The 20,334-nt window shown below is 40.0% G+C and overlaps 1 protein-coding gene across 2 annotated transcripts; it reads left to right on the top strand.

The window, feature by feature from the left end:
- The first annotated feature begins 5,858 nt into the window (after window positions 1–5,858).
- On the top strand, window positions 5,859–14,581 carry grk1b (G protein-coupled receptor kinase 1 b). Of its 2 annotated transcripts, none has more exons than XM_070555695.1 (8): window positions 5,859–6,016; window positions 11,285–11,985; window positions 12,643–12,770; window positions 12,881–13,038; window positions 13,362–13,445; window positions 13,536–13,660; window positions 13,728–13,929; window positions 14,012–14,581. In XM_070555695.1, exons 2-8 carry the CDS (start codon window positions 11,287–11,289, stop codon window positions 14,293–14,295), a joined length of 1,680 nt encoding a protein of 559 aa, XP_070411796.1. In that variant the 5' UTR covers window positions 5,859–6,016; window positions 11,285–11,286; the 3' UTR covers window positions 14,296–14,581. The 2 variants fall into 2 exon arrangements, with proteins under 2 accessions (XP_070411796.1, XP_070411797.1); XM_070555696.1 differs by lacking the exon at window positions 5,859–6,016 and adding an exon at window positions 10,580–10,966.
- Window positions 14,582–20,334: the final 5,753 nt, after the last annotated feature.

Here is a 20,334-nt window from a genome sequence, read left to right as displayed (position 1 = left end):
AACTATTGATTTTATTTCAAAGACCAATCAAAACTAACACATTGATTGATTCATTTATAAAAAGGTACACATGTTTAGCCACATGCTGTCCTTCAACCGCTGGTTGTCTAGGTGGTGTCCTGTAAACAACGTGGGCTACATTGATAATTGGAAAACTTTTTGGGGAAAACCTGGTCTGATGCGGAGAGACAGCATCCATCCCTCTTTGGATGGAGCAGCTCTTCTTTCTAGGAACATGGCCAGTTTTATTAGTCCTCCATGACAACCCAGGGTCCAGACCAGGAAGCAGAGTCGTAGTTTAACCCACCCCTCTGCAGCTTCTGTACTGGCTACCTGTTAAATTCAGAATAGATTTTAAGATCCTTCTTCTCACATATAAAGCTCTTAATAATCAAGCTCCATCATGCATCAGTGATCTGATTGTTCCATACGTTCCTAACCGAGCACTTCGCTCTCACACGGCAGGTTTACTGGTGGTTCGCTGAATATCTAAAATTAGGATGGGAGGCAGATCTTTTAGTTATCAGGCTCCTCTCCTGTGGAACCAGCTCTCAGCTTTAGTCCGTGAGGCAGACACCTTGTCTACTTTTAAGATTAGGCTTAAAATATTTTTATTTGATAGGGTCTATGGTTAAAATCTGATGTTAGCCTAAATCTGGACAAGTGGGGGAGTAGAGGGAGGTGGAGAGTACAGTCGGTAAAGACGGCTCTCCCTTGCCCTGCCTCCAACATGCCTCCATCTAAATAGGATAGGTTATCCCGAGTTATCTCTGTAGTTATGCTGCTATAGGCTTAGACGACTGGAGGATACACTGACCACTTTTCACACTCTACTAGTTTCTTCTACAATCTGCTCTTTAACTGTATTATTTTCTGCAATTTCAGCTGTTAACTTTATTTTCTCTCTAAGTGTTTTTCTCCCCAGAAGAAGCTACAATGATGTTCTGCTGAGCTGTGGTGGCCTCATGGAGGGGGCCATCGTCTAGCACACTGCTGCTAACCACTTAAACATTCTCCCTCTCCTGATAATAACTTGTTGCTTTCCTTGACGTTGGATGTGCTACTGCTAGTCTATCCATTTAATTATAGATGCATTACTTTGTCTTGTGTGTGTGTGTGTGTGTGTGTGTGTGTGTGTGTGTGTGTGTGTGTGTGTGTGTGTGTGTGTGTGTGTGCGCGCGCGCACGCCTGCTCTGTCTTCTCAATCCCCAGTGAGTCGTGGAGGATGGCTGCTTAAACTGAGCCAGGATCTTCTGGAGGTTTCTTCCTGTTAAAAGGGAGTTTTCCTCTCCACTGTCGCTTTATGCTTGCTTAGTATGAGGATTGCTGTAAAGTCACTGACACTAGTCAGTGACTTGATGCAATTTGCTGGGTTCCTTATATAGGAAATATTATTTCTGATTGGCTTAATGAACTGACCTGAATTGGAATGTTTATTATTTGAAGTGCCTTGAGACGACTCTTGTCGTGATTTGGCGCTATATAAATAAAATTGAATTGAATTGAATTTACAAAAATCCACAAACAATATTATAGTATTGTCCTCTCAAAAATCTGAATAATCAATTAATTCAAGAACAAGCCCAATGTTGTTGGATATACGTCTTCCAGACATAAAGCCAGTTGGATTTTCATCAATAATATTGTAAGAGTCCGCCAGCAGGTGTCATGATCACGTCAATTAGAGCACACACACACACACACACACACACACACACACACACACACACACACACACACACACACACACATATATATATATATATATATATATATATATATATATATATATATATACACATCGACCATCTACTTCAGGCTCACAGGTCCCCGGAAGAACGAAAAAATGAATGCAAGTCAATGGGGCTAAAAATGCAATTTTCTAATCTGCTTTGCCTTACACCCTGGATCACACATATGTTGTACTGCAATTTAAAGGAAAAGCAATGATGGGTGTTTCGACCATGCCTGTCATGTACTTTGAGATTCATCAGCTTGTAAAAGTAAGTAATTAGCATGACTACACACCAGAAATTGGCACGTCGCACGTCACCACATAATCTCCTCTCCCCTAACGTATCTGCTACTTACCAAATAACCAGATTTATGCTGGTTCGTTCCTCCTGTGGGAAGTTTGCTGAACTTACAACCCTTTTCCTTCAGTTTTCTATAGGTAACAGGACAAACAATTCACTCATAGTATTAAAATTGCAGTTGGAAGGGGAGTGTGGCTGCTCCTATCCGCTGGCGCTTAGCTACGAAATTAAAATCAACCCAGTTACAAGTGGTGAGCCACAAGGCTCTGTCCTGGGTCCCCTTCTTTTTATTCTCTATATTCTCCCCCTGGGAAATATCTTTAGAATTTATAATGTCAATTTCCACTGTTATGCAGATGATACCCAACTGTATCTCTCCTCTAAAACAACTGCATCCTTTGCTTCTTCCTTTTTGTTAAATTGTCTACATGAAACAAAAAGTGGTTCTCTCACAACCTCCTCCAACTTAACGGAAATAAAACTGAATTCTTCCCCATTGGCTCAAAATCCTCAATCTATAAAACTCCCAAATTTTCTATTTCAGCTGATAACTTTCCTGTTCTCCCCTCATCACAGATCAAGAGTTCGGGTGTCATTCTGGATAGCAACCTTTCCTTCTCAGCTCATATAAACAAAACATCCACTCTGCCTTCTTTCATCTACGTAACATTAATCATCCCGTCCCTCCCTTATCCCCACTGATATTGCAATTTTAGTTAACACCCTGGTCACTTCCAGGCTTGATTACTGTAATGCACTACTTTTCGGCTTGCCACAAAAACAACTCCACAAATTACAACTGGTTCAGATCTCAGCAGCCTGTATCATCTCAAGAACACCGTCTTCACACCATATCACACCGGTTCTCAAGCAGCTGCACTGACTTCCAGTCCACTATTGAGTTCAAAATCCTTTTGCCAACATTCAAAGCCATCAATAACTTAGTCCCCCCATATCTTACTCAACTCCTCCACATTTACACACCGTCTCGCACTCTTCGTTCTTCCTCAGACTGTCTCCTCACCATTCCATGCACCCATCTGTCCACCATGGGACACAGGTAATTTGGTTCTACTGCACCACGGCTTTGGAACAAATTTCCTCTGGGTATTTGTACAGCTTCATCTATCCAAACTTTCAAATCGCTACTTACAACTCATTTATTCAGGCATGCATATTGTACTTGATTTTTTAGTTTTTTATGTGTTGTTATATCTGCCCTTACTTTTCAACCTGCTTTTATTTGTTTTAGGTGTTGCTCAGTTGTTTATGTGTATTGCTTTTAGCTCTAATTAATTTGTTAGCATTGTTTTTAAACTGTGGTACTCCAGGTACTGCCTGCATACTCTTGCCATGAGGCCGGGCATTGTTGTGCATTAGGAGAAAACCAGGACCTACTGCATCAGCGTAGGGTCTGACAAAGGATTCAAGGATTTCATCTCGATACCTTATGGCAGTCAGAGCACCATTTCCTAGGCAGTAGAGGTCTGTGCGTCCCTCCATGGATATGCCTCCCCAGACCATCACTGACCCACCACCAAACCTGTCATTTTGAATGACGTTGTAGGCAGCATAACGCTCTCCTTGTCTTCTCCAGACTCTTTAACGTCTATCACAGGTGCTCAGGGTGAACCTGCTCTCGTCTGTAAAAAGTACAGGGCGCCAGTGGCGGACTTGCCAATTCTGGTGTTCTTGAGCCAGTCGAGCTCTACAGTGCTGGGCAGTGAGCACAGGGTCCACTACAGGACGTCGGGCCCTCAGGCCATCTTCATGAAGTCTGTTCCTGATTGTTTGGGTAGAAACATTCACACCAGTGGCCCTCTTGAGATCATTCTGTAGGGCACGAGCAGTGCTCCGCCTGTTCCGCCTTGCACAAAGGAGCAGGTATCGGCCCTGCTGATGGGTTGTGAACCTTCTAAGGCCCTGTACAACTCTCTGAGAATAACCACCAGTCTCCTGAAATCTCCTCCATGGGAGACACATTAAACCTTCTTGCTGCAGCATGTGTGGATGTGCCATCCTGGAGAAGTTGGACAACCTGTGCAACTTCTGTAGGGTTAAGGAATCGCCTCATACTGCCAGTAGAGAGCCAAAACTAGCACGAGTGGAAAACCAGCTGAAAAAGATCTAGAGGTAGAAACTTGAAATTACCTCTGTATGTTAAACCAGTCATGTTTTGAGGGTTTTGTAATTGTTACCACTTTAGTGCACCTGTCGTAAAGTCCATGAACACCAACACAGCTGAAAGTTATTAATGTAATGGGGTGAAAATTAATTTAAGATACTTAAATTACATTACATTAACAATGCCCTCAGCTGCTTAATCAACCAGGAAATTATCAGACAGGTTTAATTGATTTCATGCCAAGCCTAATGAAAAAAGTGTTCCTTTAATTCTTGTGAGCAGTGTAGTTCTATATTCAGTCCTAAAATGAACTAAATTGTTATTCCACATTTCAGGGTTTAAAGGGTTACCCTGAACTGACATTCTTATCTAAAGCCCAGTGAGTTGAAGGTAGGTTACCAGGGCAGCACCAATGATCTCTATTAGAGATTACTGTCTTAGCACAGAGACATGCACAACTATTTTAATTACATCTGTTTAATCAGCTGACAAAGAGTTGCAAACACACACACTTCAACAACCATGACATAATTCTGAACAAGATGACTTACTTTGGAATTAGTTCATCGGACAGGTATTAATGACGAAAGACATTCTTTATTGTAAAATACCTATTTATTTATCTATTAGAGACACTAATCAAGTAATGCAGAAGGAAGGAAGAGGGGAATCTGAGGAGAAGACAGATTTCTCTTCAAAAATGGACTGTTTCTGCGACCTAACCTTTGACATGAATGTTAATTAAAGACAGATAATTACAAACATTCTAGTGGGTGTGCGGGTGAGTTTGTTCTCTGCCACTGATCAGGATTAGACCTGAAAGTAAAGTCTGTTTTACCTCGACCACTTAAATAGGATTTGAGCTCACAATATTTGGAACAGCCTGAGCCTGATGTGAGGAGACAGGAGATGGGCTGAACATGGATGCGTTTTATGTTGCGCATGTGTTATTTTTATATCTTCTATTTTGCATTGTCTTATTTAGCTTTGTTTACTGTATAAACAAGGATTTATGGACATCCAAATGAAAAGCTTGAAGCTTTATTCACTTCAGTGACAGCTGGGCGATGCTCAGAATATCAACTGCAGATTTTTTTGACACCCTCCTCAATATTTTACTACATTTTTATAATTAGGGGGTCAAAAAGATGATGTTCCTTCAATGAAAGTCAATATACAATAGAATAAAACAATTGTTTGGGTTTATTCATTCAAAAAGCAGAAATACTGTTTTATCCTGCAGCCTGAGCCTCTCCGTGTTTGTTCAGTGGTGTCACGCGTCTGTCCTCTTTGGCTACATGATTAAATCCCTTCTCTGTTTCCTCAGTCGCTCACTAAATCCTCTCACCTGAAATGTACCTTCTAATTTTGCTCTCTTCTTTCTAAACACCTAAATCGTGCACATTCTGTCCAATGCAAACCTTCTGCAGCTCTGACTGAAAATGAAATCCTTTCTGACACGCATGAGGCAGAAATCAGTTCAAAGATTGTGTTGCTGTGTTGTCTGGAGATAATCCACGTTTGATCCGTGGCCTGCCCCTGAGCCGGACTGTCACTCAGCCATCCTGCTGTTATAATATCACTCTGTTGTGGTTCATCTGAGAACTGCCAAGTAGGATTTCAGGTGCAGAGTAAACCACAACCTAGTCAGCCGTCCCATCAAATCACACTCCAGGAGGAGAAGAGGAGGTGTGTTCAACATCCCGACGGGACACAGATGAGCTCTGTTTGTTCTGAATGACTGAAGAAGGAAAAAATAAGAGGAGGAAATATCCGCTTGATGCTTTCCAGTTTGGGTTCAATTCATTATATTTAGGTTTTTACTTTACTCCAGGCTGCAGATAAAACTGACACGGTGAGTGCTGCTTTGTTCTACCAAATTTATTACCATCAAATTATGCAAATTTAAATTAAAAAAATGTATTTGTTACTTAGAACTGTGCTGCAAAAACACGCAATTTAAATTTAAAATCTAACTTTTATGTTGCATCTGTTTCTTTGATTTCTCAATTAAAAAGTAGTTTTAGAGTCAAAGAGAAAATGCAATAAATAAAATGATAAAAATGATGTTTTTATGTGACTGTGGCATTACTTGTTAGTGTTAAATGGATTATGTAAAGTCAGGAACCAACAGTGTCACTTTCTGCACCACATGCTGCACACCAGGTCAGGAACAGAGCAGATTACCTATAAAATTACACCCTCCAAAAGATGCAGTGATCCAGGGATTCGCTCTATGGTTCCTGTCTTATTTGGACCTACCTTATTTTCCTGAAGGTCACAGGATGCAGCTTTCAATCACACAGAGATGTTCTGCAATTAAATGATAGTAATTATTGCTTTTTATTTAATGAGTGGGGTTTCTATCAGTATGCCAGTGAGACGGGTTGGTTTTCTAACCTTTGTCACATATTAAAACCATCCAAGGAGAAATAAAGCCTTGAATGTGATTAGGATTATTAGGCAAAGCTTTTAATGATGAGATGATGAGATTAGCTAAGGATACCTAATGAACATGCAAAATGCACATTTTCTGTGTCAGATAGTTTCTAAGCTGCAGAATGAACCTGTGCTGCCCTCCCTTGACCTGTAGCTGTATTTATCCTGGCTCTTGTGTGCGTGTGCACGGTGCGCACATGCATGTGCACTCAAGCTCCTCGTTCACCTATATCTCTTGAGCAGCAGAGTGCAGCATATCACAGTTATTTCCTCTATCGGGGGGTGACACTTGGAAAAATACTGACTTTTTAGATAAGAAATAATGACACAGTTTACCAACCTCATGCCAAATTCAAGCTTAAGGTAAAGATAGCAAGCAGCTGCGCTTCAGATAAACACACGGAAGATGAGACTTTTTGGGCAATCATTAAAAACATAATTCACATTTTACCTTCATTTGTAAATAATTTAAGGTGCAAAAAGTCTTTCGCTGGTCAGAAGTGGGAGGAAGAAAAATGTGTGATCTTAGAGAAATGCTTGATTTGCTAAACGATCCTTTCACAAGTTAGTATCTGATCTTCATTTAAATTGGTTGATTAGATTGTTGTAATCTGTTCCGGACAAAGTGTCCTTCACACATTCACTAATATGAACTTCTTAAAAAGTCACTGTGTTAATAGATATATGACGTTAATCATTCTAAGAAAGCTTAATTATCTCAGCAATAACCTCTAAAACACACCAAGGATAATTCCACAGCAGAGGTGAGTGGATTCAAGGATACACTTCTGGGAATTGTTCCTCCACAAGAGATTAATGTGAATTTTAGGCTATAATACATGTTTTCTCAAAATAATTTCAAGATCACAGTTGTAGGATTTTAAATACTTTAGGTTACTTTGAGAATCAGTCAGATTTGAAACAAAGCAAGGATGTATGCTCACGTCTAATGACAGCTTTTTCTTTTGACCAAAACAATTTAATTATTTATCTGCAAGTGAAGCTTTTTGTTTACTTTTCAAAACTAAAACCAGTAGTTGAATTTTATCTTCTAGTGTCCTGTGTGTGCTTGTAAGATTAATATCAAACCACATTTAAAGATTAATTTACATGAAAATGCTTTTCACTGCAATCATTAACCAAAGACCAAAATGATGACAGTAAATTAGGAGAAAATATTTTACTCTTTGGCATCTTTGTATTAACTCCACCAGACTAACGTACAATAATGATCTGATGTTCTGAACAGAATTTTATCGGACTGTTTGGGAATGAATTGTAATAAGTAATGTAACTGGATGACTTTTGCTGGGAATTGGTGCCATATAATAGACCGAATGTGTTTAAACTGAGCTAAAAGGAACTTTACACAGAAGAAAACATGGGAGAAGAGGTCACTCAAAGGTGAGGAACAGAGATTTACAACAACTGTCAGAAAAAGAGGCAGAGGAAAAACAGAACATTGTGTTATTTTCTAAGAGAACGATCAGATATCTACATTCGAGAGCATGGTGCTCAGATTTATATCTTAGCTTTCATCTCAGGTCAATTTTTTTTCTTTTCCCAAAATGATTTACAGCAGATGTAAAAGCAGTTACCAAAGTAAACCACATGTGTAATTTAACACATCAACAATGCTACGCTTCAACTGACAGAGTGTGTAGGTCCTAATATGATGTTTTTCCTACTTGGGAAGGTATGGAAATATTTCAAATGCTAATCTAATTGTTACTTATTTTTACATACACTTCTGTGGTTGATACCAAACTAAATCCCTCTCACATAAAGCTATGTCAGCAGTTTCATTCTTGACAGTTTCAGTACCTTCCAGAATGAGCCGGCATCAGTTCCAGCTACTCAGAGTCACACAAAGACAGCACACACACAGTTGGAGACAACAAAAGGCTTTATTGAGTCACTCCTTCTGGCTTAAGCTTGGTTTGTGCTTGACGCATTTACTTTCCGCTTGGTGATGCGGCTCGCGGCTGGAACGCGCTTCACAACTCGCAGCGTTTATGGTTCATGCGGCTTGTCTCTGCGGTGAGCCAATATTCTCCCAAACTGAATGGGGCAGCATGGAGCTCTACGGCATGCATCCAACACTACACCATAGTAGAAGTAGAAATGACTGTTTACAACATGGCATTTCAGCATTTTTTAACAGCGTCCTCGTCTTTTCTGACAGTGCGAGCTATTTCTCTCCAAGAATTATTAACAACAAGTTGATCACGGTGATCTCTGAGAGCTGAATCATACAAATGTCTGTATTTAAGAACCTCTGCCATACTAGTTCTTGCCGGTCCGCCGTGTTTTTCCGCATCCGACCATCCGTGTGGTTAGAAAATTTCCTAGGTGCACATTGCGGAAATTTTGGGCCGTGCGGAGATGCGGTGGAGGGGCGTGGTTGTTAAAATGACGCAACTTTTCCGCGCGGAGCCGTGCGGACCTCGCAGACGCGTCAAGCATAAACCAACCTTTACTCTCCTCCACTGTCTAATTTTAAGGCTGCAGGAGAAAGCGTCCACATTAGAGTCGAGTGGCTGCTGACAGATGCCTTTCTGCACACTCTCGGCACCGCTCCCGCTGTCCTGCCCACTCGCCTCTCCCCCACATCCACACTCCAGCCTGAGCAACGCTACAGAGCCGTTTCAGGACTCTGTCACTTGAAGAAAAGCAAGAGTGAGTGGCTAGAGTTGAGCTAACAATGCTAGCGGCGAATTAGAAGCAAATAGTCAGCTCTAAAAATATCTCAAGCTACTTTTTCAATTACCAACAACTCAACATTACAGTGAATTGTATGTGTGAATTCAATAATGAGTCAATCATGGCGTTTTAGTTATTCTGAACTATAACAGCAAGCTAACAGAATTACACCTAAAAACTTTATTTGTTCAACTTGTACTATTTCAAACTGATCTACCATTAATTTGATTTTTTGCAGCTTTTTTCCACAGCCAAAAACCACGCATTTAGTTGCGCCCAAATTTAGTACTAATGTATATGTGTCACACCATCTTTTTATTTTTTTCATTCCTCGTGTAACCTTATTCACTAGCTGTTGCAGGTCCTCTCCTGATGCAAATAAATTTGTATCATCAGCAAATGTTACCATCTTTACATCTTCTACAACCTTATTTATATCATTAGCATATAGTATGAATAATTTCTGTCCTAATATTGATCCTTGCGGCACTCCACAACTAATCGTCCTTGACTCGGATTTAAATTCATTTATCTGTACATATTGTCTGTTTTCCAAATAGCTATATATCCATAATGCTGCTAAACCTCTTATTCTATACCTCTCCAGCTTTTAAAAAGTATTCTATGGTTTACTGTTTCAAAAGCTTTACTGAAGTCTAAAAACACACCCATCGAATACTTCTTTTTATCCTGGCATTCTGTTATATCTTCTACTAGGTCCAGTGGCCCCAATGCTGTAGATCTTCCTGCCCGAAAACCGTACTGACTCTAAGATATCAATGCATGTTTCTCTATGAAATTATCCAATCTACTTAAAAATATTTTCCCCAAAATCTTGGCAAACTGTGAAAGTACTGAGATTGGCCTATAATTAGTAAAGTTGCACTTATCCCCCTCTTTCAACAATGGCACCGCTTTTGAAATTTTCATTGCACTGGGGAATATTCCAGTGCAACTTACTGTATATGACTAGTCTTTTCATTCATCTGGAATCTTCTGGCATTGATCTGTAACTGGCAAACTCAATGAAAGTCATGAGCCAATCCCTTGTGTGGTACACAAGTGTGCAAATAATTGCCAAATTGGGACAGCGAGCATTGTGTCATCGACCGCAACACATGCCGGGATGCTAGTTGTTGTGCTACTTAAAAAAAAACCTTTATTAACAACTTTCAAACAAACAATTATTTGAAATAAATTTACATTCATTGCTGCTTTGTCTAAAACATTCAGAGTATCAGTTATTTGTCCTAAAATGAACTACATTAGTTTGCAAATACTTATTTTCAGAAAAGGCATTTGAGCCTGTCCTGTTGCGGGTCCTTGGGTGAAGTACGGATCAAGGGTGCAAAAGGGGCGTGATCAACCTACGCACTCTCGGAATTGGGACACCCTACGGACTCGCACCTCTGGACGGGATTGCGCAATTGAAGGGTGCAAGTGTACGAATGCAAGTATTGGGATTAGGCCATGGAAAGGCAGTGACAGGAATATTTAATTGCTCAGGGAAATTGACTGCAGTTACTTAACTTGACCATGGTATGTAATTCTTACACATTGCACCTTTAACTCAAACCAGCATCTATTGGGCACTTTATGTCTAATTTCCTTTCCATGTTTAACCTGTTTATAGAGGCAGTATAGACCCATGGTAGCCCAAAAGGTGAGCATTGTGCAATATGTCCCCTTTAACTGTCCAATACTGTGTTTCAATGCAAGAAGCCAATAGTACAGACAGAATAGTTTGTACTTTCCACAAGTATTGTACTTTCTCTTTATAAAAACATTATCAATTTCTGTGCAATATCTGATGTAAATGATAATTTCTTAGCCATAACCATAAGCCTCTACTCAAATGTTCAGAAATGTTTGACCCATGACTTGTGATTCAGGAGTGACTTTGCTGCAATAATGGATAATGTATGGTCTATAATTAAAACCCACTCCATCAAAGTGAAAATTTCTTCTTGTCTTGTTTTAGCCATGGACATTGGTGGTTTGGAAACCGTTGTGGCAAACTCTGCCTACGTATCGGCCCGTGGCAGCATGGATGGAAACGCAGCGGCTGCCATGCGAGACAAGAAGATGCGTGCCAGGCTCAAACTTCCAAACATCAGAGACTGTCAACACATGAAGGCGACTGTAGATTCAACATTTCAGAGCATGTGTATCAAACAGCCGATCGGCAAACGTCTGTTCCAGCAGTTCCTGGACAGTAATGCGGCTCACAAAAGTGCAGCAGAGCTGTGGAAAGACATCGAAGACTACAACACATGCCTGGAGCAGGACAGGTTGCAGAAGGCTCGGAAAATGGTCAACACTTACTATGAGTCAAGTTCAAAGACTTTTTGCAGTTTCCTTGAGGAGAAAGCTGTCATTCGAGTTAAAGAAGACCTAAAGAATGTACGTGAGGACCTGTTTAAAGAGAGCGAGAAACAGCTGATCAAACACCTGGAGAAGGAGGCCTTGGGGGGCTTCAAGAACAGCATGTACTTCCTGCGTTTTATTCAATTTAAATGGCTGGAGAGCCAGCCCGTAGATGAAGACTGGTTCATGGACTTCAGGGTCCTAGGGAAAGGAGGTTTTGGGGAAGTCTTTGCCTGTCAGGCAAAAGCAACTGGCAAGATGTACGCCAATAAGAAACTGGAGAAGAAGAGGCTGAAGAAACGCAAAGGATACCAGGTAAAGCAGTAATGTTTCAAAGACTCATCGATCATATCTTTCAGTTTAGGGGATACTTTTAACTTGTTTAACTTTTATTGCATATAATGATTTTATATTTTACCTTAAAGAAAATTAATTTATTTATCCCCTTTTTAAGAATTTGAGCAAACTTTAAGTTGTCTGAAATTATAACATATCTAATTGTAGTGACGTAGAAACCGATGACACTTTTTTCAAACACATAAAAACCATTAAAATGCTCCTTCTATCACTTCTTTAAATTATATTTAAACAAGAGAAATTTCTCCCACACTCCAAAAGCATCAAATGCTTTCGAGTTCTCCTTCCAGGGCAAAAAAATCCTGAAACTTATTCCACCACAATTTCTTTAAATATCTAATATGGATTTTCTTTGGAAACACACACACATATTTATCACAGCACAAATACAAAAATAAATATTTTCTATGTGACAACAGTTGAGATGACACAACTCTGTTAAATGGCAGCATTTACTCACGTGTGTCACCTCCCATAATAAACACCAAGACTTACATTTGACACATCATTAATCAAAACCAATCACAAACTGTCAGACTGAACAGTAGGTGAGGGCGCACGCAATTCTGTGAAATCAGATGATTCATACTCCGGATGTCTTTGATCTATGTTTAGGGAGCGATCGTGGAGAAACGAATTCTGGCAAAAGTTCACAGTCGCTTCATTGTGACGCTGGCTTACGCCTTCCAGACCAAAACTGACCTGTGCCTGGTCATGACCATCATGAATGGAGGAGATCTCAGGTGCTCAATATTAACTCTCAATACAGCACAGAAACTAACAAAACAACCTCAAACTCATTTTTGCTCGAAAGAAGTTTTCCTGCTATTAACCTGAAATATACACCGTGCAGGTTTCATATGTATGACGTGGATGAAAAAAATCCTGGTTTTGATGAGAAGAGAGCTCGATTCTACACAGCCCAGATCATCTGTGGGCTGGAGCACCTCCATCAGCACAGAATCATCTACAGAGATCTGAAGCCAGAGAACGTGCTGCTGGATGACGCAGGTGGAAAATTTCAGCAACAATGGATCTGCTTTTGTTTGAGCTCCAAAGTCACACCTCTACTCCCACACCTTTGATTTTAAGTCATGAACAATAAGTGGAGAAAAGGTTATGGGTGGGTGTGGGTATCTATCTGTACAGCAGCTGAAATAACCTGGATAAGCAACGCTGTGGCCCTGATCATAATGCTAGTAGCAAGTAGCGATAAGCTGTGAAGATTTCACAAGACTTTGAGTTCAAATGGTCTTTAATTGGGCTAATAAAGTGTGCAAAAAGCACCGAGATTGATTATTTATTATAAGCATGGTTGTAATTTTTACCAACAGGGCATGTGCGACTGTCAGACTTGGGTCTGGCTGTTGAACTTCCACCAGGACAAGAGAAAACTACTGGATATGCTGGAACCCCAGGTAACTAAACAATGAATAAACTAAAATCAAGATGAGTGAACACAATTCTCTTCTCTGTAAAACATCTATATTGTGCACCAATGACCCAAGGTTTCATGGCTCCGGAGCTGATCCAGAAGAAGGACTATGACTACACCGTGGACTACTTTACTCTGGGTGTCACACTGTACGAGATGATCGCTGCCAAAGGACCTTTCCGGGTGCGAGGAGAAAAGGTACAACTCTCAGTCTGCTAGATCTTGTCCAGGCCTCTGCTGTCATGTTTTATAACCTTTTCTTCAGGTTGAGAATGAAGAAGTGAACCGAAGAATCATAAATGATCCAGTTTCATACACACCAAGCTTCAGCAAGGAATGTAAGGACCTCTGTGAAGGCCTGATGGAGAAGGACCCTGCGAAACGACTGGGGATTAAAGATAATGAATGTAAAGAGCTCAAAAATCAGCCCTTTTTTAAAGACATTACTTGGGGCCGTCTGGAAGCAGGTGCATAAAATCATCAGCATACGTTGATCAAAAACTCCACCAAAGTTCAGTTTTTCTACATCTCTCTTGTGTTTGTCTTAAGGTATGCTACCTCCCCCATTTGTCCCTGATCCAAAGATGGTGTATGCTAAAGATATAGGCGACGTGGGCGCCTTTAGCACCATCAAAGGTGTGGTCCTGGATGACAAGGACACAGACTTCTACAAGGATTTTGCCTCTGGTAACATCCCAATCCCCTGGCAGGAGGAGATGGTCGAGACAGGTGTTTTTGGAGAACTGAACATCTGGGGAGAAAACGGCAAGCTGCCCAGCGATCTCGACCCAAACTACGTGGAGGCCAAAAGTGGAGCATGTGTGCTGCTGTGATGGAAAACAGCACCACATGTACATGTAGATTTGGCAAAAAATGCAATACATATCAAAACAAGATCATACTATTTACCAAAAATTAAATCTATAATAAACACGACACTGAAGAGGTTAAGTAACGAATGAGTTTGCAGCAAAAACTGTACACCTATCTATTAGTAAAAGTTATTGTATTATATGTTTAATTCTTCATTTATTTATCAATATTACATTGTATTTAAGCTGTAATTATTAGCTGGTTTGAAGATAAAATTTGAAAGTATTCAATAAAATCTTGCAAAGACTACGTGTTGATTGTTTTGTATTTAAATGGATTTTTGGACTATTTTGAGGTGTGTTGTTATATTTGGAGTGACCTTGATCACCCTCTCCTTGTTCTGCTCTCCCTACCTATTCCACCATCCTCAGGATCCACTGATTTCCCTCTTTCCTATTCACACTCTCTCTTTCTTTACATTTTTAATCACAATTGTCTATTTTTTGCTCATTTTAAATATATTTTTAATCATTTTCTAAATTCTTTTTTACAATTAGCATTTTTTGTTTTTGTGAAGCGCCTCGTGATTTTTATCTTGAGAGGTGCTATAGAAATGATATTTTCTTCTTCTTCTTTAGAAAAAATTAAATCAAAGTAATGACTATCTTACCCATTAGCATCCTTGTGAGCAGGGATTTTAGAAAATCGATCATCACAGACACAGATTAGTCCGACCAACCCTGACTCACCTTTTTACTTTTATGAGATATATGAGAAAAAAAGTATGTATATATCAAGCATGCTGGGCTATGATGCTCACGAAGCAGGTGTACAATTAAATAGTGAATAAGTAACAATCCATCTTTAAAACATGTGGAAAGCTGGACAGAAAATCACAAGAAGGTTAAGGAAGGGCACTTTGACACACACCTCAGGTTGTAAAAACACTTTTTTGTCACGTTTTAAAAGTAAGCTGCATCAAATTTCCTTTTGAATACAGATACTGATCTCAATCACACCTTATGTGAAAGTGTTTGTATCAATTATTAACACTCCAAGAACATTATCAACCCTCCCACTGTCTTTACGGGTGACCCCGTGTGGAAAGTTGACCATTGAGCAGGATTGATGGTTTATCCCTTGAGGTCCACGTGGCAGGGGTGAGGTGGTGCTCACTCCTCACTCCTGCCACATGGACCCAAGGGATAAACCATCAGCCCTGCTCAATGGTCAACTTTCCTCGTGGGGTCACACCCATTAGGACAGTGGGAGGGTTAAATGAAATACATGATAAATCCCTAACTCAGTTGTTTTTCTTATGTATTTATACGTCACAGTAATTAGAAATACCAACATCTTGAAATCATATCAGGGTTAGTTTACTTTTCTACTTTTTAAATCTGTTTATAGCCAAAAGCAAGTGAATCAAACCATTGGTGACTTGGAAGGAACATGTGTAAACCATTAAAATCACCATATAAAGAATGCGAATTCCTAAAATGATTTAATAAAAAGGAATAAATGTTCATGTTTAACCCTTATATAACCCTTTAATTTTCTAACGTTTTTGTCCTATGAGCTCAAAAAAATGCACTAAGGTCGTATAAGGGTTAAACTGCGTTAGCTAAAAGTGCTGCACCAAATGAGTAAATAAAGCAACAGCAGCATTGACTTTAAGGGGTTTTCATGCATCTGTGCTGTTTGTTTTGTGTGTGAAACAAAGAACTGTAATATTAAAGGTGTGGAACACCCAAAAAGCATTTCTGAGTTTTTCATGCAGGCTGAACATGAAAATAGTCTCCTACACCTATATCCTGCATTAGCTTCTGATAGAAAATAAACAGCGAAATCCTGGCAGATCTTCATCACACTGTCACTTACCGTTCATGGAATCACCCTTCTTGACAGGTGAGGCTGTTGTTTTAGTGTCCAGGAAACTGCAGAGAACGTCTCAGCTGGCAATAGCTAACTGTTAGTATTAGCACCTCCACCACACATCAGAACTCCTCCAGCCTTGCGTTACTTTTGGAGATAAAACATCGACTTTGCAGGTCAGTGGTAGTCGCATTCCTGTTTTCTAATCCGAGACAAGATGTCCAAATATCAGGATATAAGACTCCAATTCCTGCCGTATTAGGCTCTCCTCAGATGTGGCATTCTGCTTGTCCCTGAAACAAGCACATCCGAGCCCCACCCCCCACCTGTCCACTGAGTAGGCTTGCAAGGCTTTCATTTCTACTACTGCAAATGTATTGAATAAATGAGTGTCCCACACCTTTAAATGTGGGTCATTGAAGACTGAGGCTCAGACTTCATTGAGGCTCTGCTGCATACAGAAGTTAAAGATAGCATATCAGTAGAACTGCTGAACACACTTTACTTACACAACTCAAATCTAAGTTTACCTCAATGAATATCAAAACAAAGTACATATTTTTAATACTCATGAACCTAGTATAGTATATAATCAACCAGCTCAGTGGCCTAGTGGTAGAGTGTCTGCCCTGAGACTGGGAGATCAGGGTTCGATTCCTGGTCTGGTCATACCAAAGACTTCGAACAAAAATGGGACCCAATGCCTCCCTGCTTGATACTCAGCATTAAGGGGTTGGATTGGGGGGTTAAACCACCAAATGGTTCCTGTGCGCGGCTGTGTCTGCAGCTCACCGCTCCCCCAGGGGATGGGTCAAATATGGAGAACAAATGTGACAACTACCGGAACTTAAACTTAATATTTAAGAAATCCTCTGAAAGTACAAACGAGGACATTACAGGTTGTGGTCAGTTTCTCACTTGCAACTAACTGAACAGAAGATATCAGGTACAGAAAATTGGAGTATTGATTAAAAAACTTATTTAGGTGTGTACCTTTGACTTTAAATACTGCAGATACTTGTGGAGTTATTTCATCAGCAACACTAAACATTTATAGTACATGAAGAAAATCTTTGGAGTCACGCCAAATTCTAACAATAGAGATCCAATTAATAAATGGATGTTCTTTGCTGTTTGATAACTCCCGCTGTGTATGAAGAGGTGGTAAGTAATGAAGTACATTTACTTGTGTTACTGTAACTGAGTGGGTATTTTTTAGTGTATTTATACTTTTTGAGTAGTTTTTAAAATCAGTAATTTTACTTTAAGTATGCTTTGTAAAGCGTTGTACTTTTCTATATTTTGAACAGTTTCTTGGATAAAAATATATTTACAGGCCTATAAAAAATTGAAAGTATTGCGTTTCAAAAATACAGCGTCAGCACAGGAGTGGACACTGGGAAGACGCAGATGCGTTAGAGCCAAACACAGAATTCACTCTGTGTGGTGAAGAGATATGCAGCCCAGGGGCCTTTTCCAACTGAATGGATTTTATGGGGGGCTAGGAAAAGAAAAAGCACCCTTCACTGCTTCCAGTTGGATGATTGGAGGATACGAGATCGGAAGGAGCAAACCAATGTCAGCAGTGAACATGTGAGTGAGTGAGTGACTGAACTCACTTCCACACAAAAAAACGACCTGCTTGCACTGCCTGTAAGCATCTGCCAGCTCTTCTGGGCAGCTGTTCACTGCAAAGTGAGCAAGGATGAACTCTGCTAACTTTAAAAATCAGCTGCTCTAAATACACCTTTAGTTCAGAGAAAAACACTAGGATGGACACGATTAAAGGCACTGTAATCTAGAGGTACAGAAGCTCAGTGGCCTAGTGGTAAGTGTCCACCCTGAGATTGGGAGGTTGTGGGTTCAAATCCATGGTCGGGTCATACGAAGACTTAAAAAAACGGGACCTAACACCTCCCTGCTTCACATTCAGCATTAAGGAGTTTGATTGGGGGGTTAAATCACCAAATGGACCGCTGTGTCTGGAGCCCACTGCTCCATAAGGGGATGGGTCAAATGCAAAGAACAAATTTCACACACACCGGTGTGACAACTAGTGCAACTTTAACTTTAACTTAGAAAGGCAGGGCCAACGTTACAAAATGGAATAACAAACAAACTGAGATCTATATCCCATTTTGTTTTTGCGCTATTCAGAAGAGGCCATCGTCACATTTTCAAATAATTAACTAAGTAACTTTTGGAGTACATTTTATTTAAGCCAATGTTTACATTTTTAAGGGTCAGTATATGGCCAGGTAATTTTACTTGTACTTGAGTAAAATTTCATCAGAGTATTTGTACTTTTACTTAAAGGGACAATGTGTAGTTTTATCTTTAATCTCCTGAAACATCCATCAAAACATTGTTGAAAATGAATAAAATGATGTCCAGTTATTGAAAAATATTGGCGGTTTTGTAAAGTATAACCATAAAAATCTGGTCTAAAGTACATGGGAGTGGGTCTAAGTCTCTGGGTGACGCCATGTTTCCTTCTGGTTGGCTTCGAGACATGTGCCTGTTGATGACATCACAATAGATGATTGGCTGGACGAACAAATGTTAAAGTTACGTTGTTCAAAAATATTTAGGCAGTTAGAGGCACAAATTTTATAGCAAAACTATTTCAAAAACAAGTGAAAAAACAGGATAAAAAAAGATGCAATATATTTTGGTCGAATGGTATTGCCGTAGTATGATGACATCATAGGCAGGCGCAGGACCCTGAGCAGATCTGGAAACTACAGCGATGAAATTAACTGAAGGACCATCAAAGTCTGAGGAGTCATGCCCAGGTAGCTTGTTTTCTGATCCACAGTTAACACAATTTACCGTAATATTTTTTAAACTAGTGACAGTAATGGCGACATGATGTAAAACTACCTTGAAATGTATGTACTGCCCCCTAGTGGCAGGAAACTATACACTGCCACTTTAGGTACAACATTTTTGTTAACGCGCCACCTCTCACTTTTGCCCCTTTGTTGGTTTAAGAGCAGCCCTCGTAAAGTGGAATGAAAGTGCTCAGTGAGGAAGCAGAATTCCCATCCATCCATCCATCCATCCATCCATCTTCTGCTGCAGGATTCAACAGCTTTGGCAGAGATTCCCTGACCTGTATCCAGGGTTCTATGACCAGAAAAAACAACCCCCCCAAAAAATAAAAAAACTGCTCCTCGCGGAACTAAGCTTCAACCATCAGTCAGACTCAGCAAGCTGGTTGAGGAGTGTGATCCCCTGAATTTTGAAAATACCTCCAAGTTCCCGTTTTTGAAAGCAGAGTTCTCGCTGAATGTGTTTGATGGCAAAAATAATAAATAAATAGATACTAACATTAGTGAGGATTGGTTTACAAACTAGACTAAAAAGACTAAACTTTTCATTTGTCTAATTCACAAAGGGAAGCTCAGTGATAAACAGCCATGAGTCTAAAACAGAATTATTCATCAGTGTGTGTAATATGAGTGGTAATCGCCTCATCTTTTCCTCAATAAAGGACTCATTCAAAATACACAGAGAAACTACGCACGTGCATTAGTGGTTATGTTACTTTTACAACCCACGTGCCCTTGGTGGTCCCATTAGAGAGGTCGACTCAGTCATACGGACATAAATATCTGAGGTTTTGAAGAGAGGGGTGGAAAGAGTCAATCCTAATAAAACATTAACCGACACAAGATTATGAGTTGAGCTTCAAATGCCATTTCAATACTGTAATCGAACGTGAAAGAACTTTGAACTGTGCTTCTGAAGGCTGTCTGACAAAAGGACTTGACATGTGATAAGATACAGACAATAAATAATACTTTTCAAATGGAACAAAGTCTTGTCTGAGAATAAAGAATCCTCAATGTCTGGCAAACTACTCAAAATTGTCAACCGTTACATCACGAATATTCTCTCAGATTAAAACTTTTTCTATAATACGTGGAACATTTCAGAAGAGCCTGGACTTTGGCCAGCTTCTACAGCTATCCCAACAATGACACAAGACTCATTTACTCCCACACACTGATTATCTGTACTGCTTATTCTCAATAGAGTTGTGGGGAGCTCTAACTCCAGCGGTCACTGGGCGAGAGGTCGGGGACAACCTGGACAGGTCAGCAGTTCGTCACAGGAACATACAAGACATCGCTGTTAAATCTGAGCGCTCAAATACAGACGTATGTACACAGAGAATG

Source organism: Nothobranchius furzeri, chromosome 10 (assembly GCF_043380555.1).
Source record: "Nothobranchius furzeri strain GRZ-AD chromosome 10, NfurGRZ-RIMD1, whole genome shotgun sequence".
Classification (NCBI taxonomy): domain Eukaryota; kingdom Metazoa; phylum Chordata; class Actinopteri; order Cyprinodontiformes; family Nothobranchiidae; genus Nothobranchius; species Nothobranchius furzeri.
Note: the sequence above shows the minus strand (reverse complement) of the source record. Positions and strands in the feature narration are given on the sequence as shown.